This window comes from Colobus angolensis, unplaced genomic scaffold (assembly GCF_000951035.1).
Source record: "Colobus angolensis palliatus isolate OR3802 unplaced genomic scaffold, Cang.pa_1.0 Scaffold17, whole genome shotgun sequence".
NCBI lineage: Eukaryota > Metazoa > Chordata > Mammalia > Primates > Cercopithecidae > Colobus > Colobus angolensis.
This window is the reverse complement of record NW_012114821.1, coordinates 15,157,582-15,161,767: the sequence shown is the minus strand read 5'-3', so window position 1 is coordinate 15,161,767 and position 4,186 is coordinate 15,157,582. Positions and strand designations below refer to the sequence as shown.

General features: G+C 42.0%; 1 protein-coding gene across 3 annotated transcripts in view; it reads right to left on the bottom strand.

The window, feature by feature from the left end:
• ASAP1 (ArfGAP with SH3 domain, ankyrin repeat and PH domain 1) overlaps positions 1–4,186 on the bottom strand; it is a 358,455-nt gene that overhangs the window by 105,739 nt on the left and 248,530 nt on the right. For all 3 annotated transcript variants that reach the window (XM_011938170.1, XM_011938171.1, XM_011938172.1), the window contains one exon: positions 3,705–3,774. In XM_011938170.1, coding sequence (XP_011793560.1) covers positions 3,705–3,774 — 70 coding nt within the window. The remainder of the gene's footprint in view (positions 1–3,704; positions 3,775–4,186) is intronic.

Below are 4,186 nucleotides of genomic sequence, written 5' to 3'. Positions count from 1 at the left end.
TTTTTTTTTTGTAGAGATGGGGTTTCACCATGTTGCCCAGGCTGGTCTCGAACTCCTGGGCTCAAGTGATCCACCTGTCTCAGCCTCCCAAATTGAGCATGAGCCACCGTGCCTGGCCTGAGGCTAAGTGAAATGTTTGCCAAAGATTTGCTGGAACTGGTATTTTGAAATGAAAGCATCTTATATTACATTTAGAACATACTAGATAGTTCATAGTTGGAAGCTGCTATCATTAATATTACTACTGTTATAGCAAATTCAGAGATTCACACTGAATTTGGTTCCCACAGTGCTGCATTACTTTGAATAGTCGGTAAAAAAAAACTTACGTCTTAACAGATACATGAAAAGCAAAGAATTTATGAATGAATCTTCTAAGGATGGGCTGCCAATTTTTCAGGTGTACACAGAAATGTATTTCTCCTTAGAATAGTAAGCTGGGGAGATGAATCACCTCTGGTGCAGACCTTGCTTGGGTGGCCAAGCCAACAAACCCCGCACCATTAATCTAAATGAGTACTTGGCCCTCTCCTGAATCACTTTGATAAGAACAATTTGCAAAGGTGACACTGATGAGGGCCTTCAAACCAAAGAATTTTCATGTGTCCCAAACACCTCAAGTTTTCTGACAACAAAGGCTCTTCTCCCCACTTTTTCAAAGAAGCCCTTTATGTTTTTCTCAGAAAACTGCTGGCCTTGATTTTCAACCTAATTCTAATCAATGGTGTTTGCAGAGTTAGGAAAAGCCAGCTAAAACTGGCTAGAGACCTTTTTGTGGGAGCAGCAATGTGATTATGAGTGATGTAACTGGCAGCAAAAAAGGTCTGGGCCAAAGCCAATGAAAAGTGGGGAATAGAATAGCAAAAACAGCAGGAGAGAATCAGAAGTTAGGAGAGTAAGCCATTTCCCTCCAGGCTGCTCTGGGGGCAGGAGAGTGCTGATGTTTGTAGCAGGAGGGTCTGCTTGTCAACAGATTTCAGTATTGTCAGCAACATCCAATAAACTAACAGTAATAGCACTAATAACTGTTAACAGAATGGCCACACATGGCATGTCATCTCACTGAATTCTCATATAATCTTTATGCGTTAAATATTTTTCTCAAGGTCACAAAGTAAATGGAAAAGTTGGCATTCAGACTCAAATCAGACAGATGCCATAGTCCATTATCTTAGCCACTAAACAATGTGGGTGATGTGAGACTTATTGTTAATTTGAGCCTTAAGAATGCATATAAACAGTTGGTTTGGCCACAACAACGTGTTTTGGCAGGAATAAAAACAGGAGGGGAAAGGGAACTTATTTTATTTTTAGCAAATTTCCCAAGGTCATATAACTACTAAGCAGTGCCACTGATTCACTTAATCAGCTATATGATCTCCCATCACTCTGCACTGCCTCCCACAGCAGATTCCCAAGAAAAGCAAACAGATACAACATGATAAAGCCATTATATAACTTCTCAAAATGCCTAGTGAGGACTGTTACAGCCTGACAAATCCAAGGGGAGAGCTGTGCAGCAGAAGGTAGAGAGTTAGGGTACACATGGTAACTCTGGCCAGGTGCAGTGGCTCATGCCTGTAATCCCAGCACTTTGGGAGGCTGAGGTGGGTGGATCACTTAAGCTCAGGAGTTCGAGACCAGCCTGGGCAACATAGCAAAACCCCTGCCTCCACAAAAAAATACCAAAATTAGCTGGGCGTGGTGAAGTGTGCCTGTATTCCCAGCTGCTTAGGAGGCTGAGATGGGAGGATGGCTTGGGCCCAGGATGCAGAGGTTGCAGTAAGCCAAGATCACTGCTACTGCACTCCAGCCTGGGTGACAGAGCCAGACCCTGTCTTAAACAAAACAAAACAAAACAAAACAAAACGATGGTAACTGACTAAAAACTCACCATCTACACAGCCAAAGGATCAGAAATGTTCACTCTGGTATACACAGGTGACTGTGTACGGAATTAAATATAAGAAAGTAAAAATTATCTAATTTTTCATCCATGCATCTTTGATGCCTACGCCAGAACATGGCAGAATGGAAGCTTAACAAAAGATTGCTGAAGAAGGGCTTGGGTGTGGTGGCTCACACCTGTAATCTCAGCACTTTGGAGGGCCGAAGCGGGCAGATCACAAGGTCAGGAATTTGAGACCAGCCTGGCCAATATGATGAAACCCTGTCTCTACTAAAAATACAAAAATTAGCCAGGTGTGGTGGTGGGCGCCTGTAGTCCCAGCTACTCAGGAGGCTGAGGCAGGAGAATAGCTTGAACCCGGGAGATGGAGGTTTGCAGTGAGCCAAGACTGTGCCACTGCACTCCAGCCTGGGCGAAAGAGCAAGACTCTATCTCTCAAAAAAAAAAAAAAAAGATTGCTGAAGAAATGAATCACTGTTAGACAGCCTCAATCATAATTACAGACAGATCCAAGTCTGTGAACAGGATTTCTGATATCAGATGGGTAGCCGGACACAACTGGCATGACAGCTAAAAATCTCAGCTGGGCTGTTTGAGGGTAATTGAAGACCTCTGAGGAATTCCTCCGAAGAATCACTGAAAGTGTGCTGCGAGGGGCAAGGGACAGAGATGATCCAGCTGCTCAAGTGTCATAAAGGACAACAATCTTTAAGATGTGGGCGGTCATTTACCACAAAGGACTGGGCCACAAGTGTGTACTAAGAGCCTTCTGTATGTCAAGTTTTGTGTGAGAGGCTGAAGACAGAAAGAAGAACAGGACTAGGTAGGTGCCCAAGGGGGTGTTTACAGTGTAGTAAGATGATGGGTTCTGCAGGAAGAGACAGAAGGGCCACAAGGACTAATGTCAGACAGACATCCGAGTTTGAACTTCCAGTTCTGTGAGTTACTAGCCAAATTATAGTTGTTCTTTGTGCTTCAGTTTCTTCATCTGTAAAATGAAGGTTATCATACCACATGGGTTGTCGGGAGGATTAAGTGAAATAAAGTTTATGAAGGTAAGTGGTACTTCCTTTCCTGCCTGATAGATATCTAAAGTCAGCTGTAAGTCATACAAAATTGTCAACATAATAAACACTCTTCTCTCATTTCCACTATTCTGTTGGCAATTCATTGAGCAGTGCCCCAAGGACATCACTTGGCACAGCATACTGTAATTTAATGAGTTTTTAAAATCGAAACTGAGATTATTGGGTTACACAGCAAGCACATTAAAAATGTATCGGCATATACTTTGCCATTTCCATTTCCGCTTGGTACATTTTCCACTACAATCTCTGCATTTTTAAGAATTGAAAAGAGTTTTCTGTTGGTTTAAAAAGGGCAAAACTTACTGTGTGCTTCTTTGACTACCACCAAGGTTTTTACATCTACTGTTATGTTTCCTACATTATTTTTACATGCAAAGAACAGCCTCTGTCATCTTTATAATTCAAAAACCTAGGTTTTTCAGAACAATCAATATTTCCCAAAAGATAAGATTACAAAATCAAAATACCTTATTCATTTTGAGAGAGCAAAAATACACTTTGTCTAGTGATGCCAAAGAATGATGCTGACCACCACAGGACAAGACAAAACCTTATTTTTGGTAAAGGATTATCGGCAAAGATCTGACCCAAATGCATAAATATATTTGCGCAAATTTTTACTACTGAGTACATAATCGTGTTTGCTTTCTGGCCTATGAGGCCAGAAAACCTAACAATGGGCAGGGTAAATTAAGAAACATACTTACTGTGGCATGTGAGATAGTCAGAATCCCATTCTTGACAGAACACTTCCTCCTCTGCCATACTTTCCGGATCCTAAGGAGGAAGTCAAACACAACTAGATATAGTATCTGATTCACTCTGGGACATGCAAGGATACAGTATGATACATAATAATAATTACAAAATAACCTCCCCAAACCAAAAAATCCAACCCCCAAAACAAAATCCTGGTTGCCTTTTATTATACCAGGTGGAAGGTAATTCATACAGGTAGCCATGTACAAGGATGCTCATTACAGCACTGCTTTTTAAATTTTTTCTGAGACAGAGTCTTGCTCTGTTGCCCAAGCTAGAATGGTGCAGTGGCATGATCTTGGCTCACTGCAACCTCGTCTCCTGGGTTCAAGCGATTCTCCTACCTCAGCCTCCCGAGTAGCTGGGATTACAGACTCCTGGCACTGCGCCTGGTTAAGTTTTGTACTGGTAGTAGAGATGGGGTTTCACC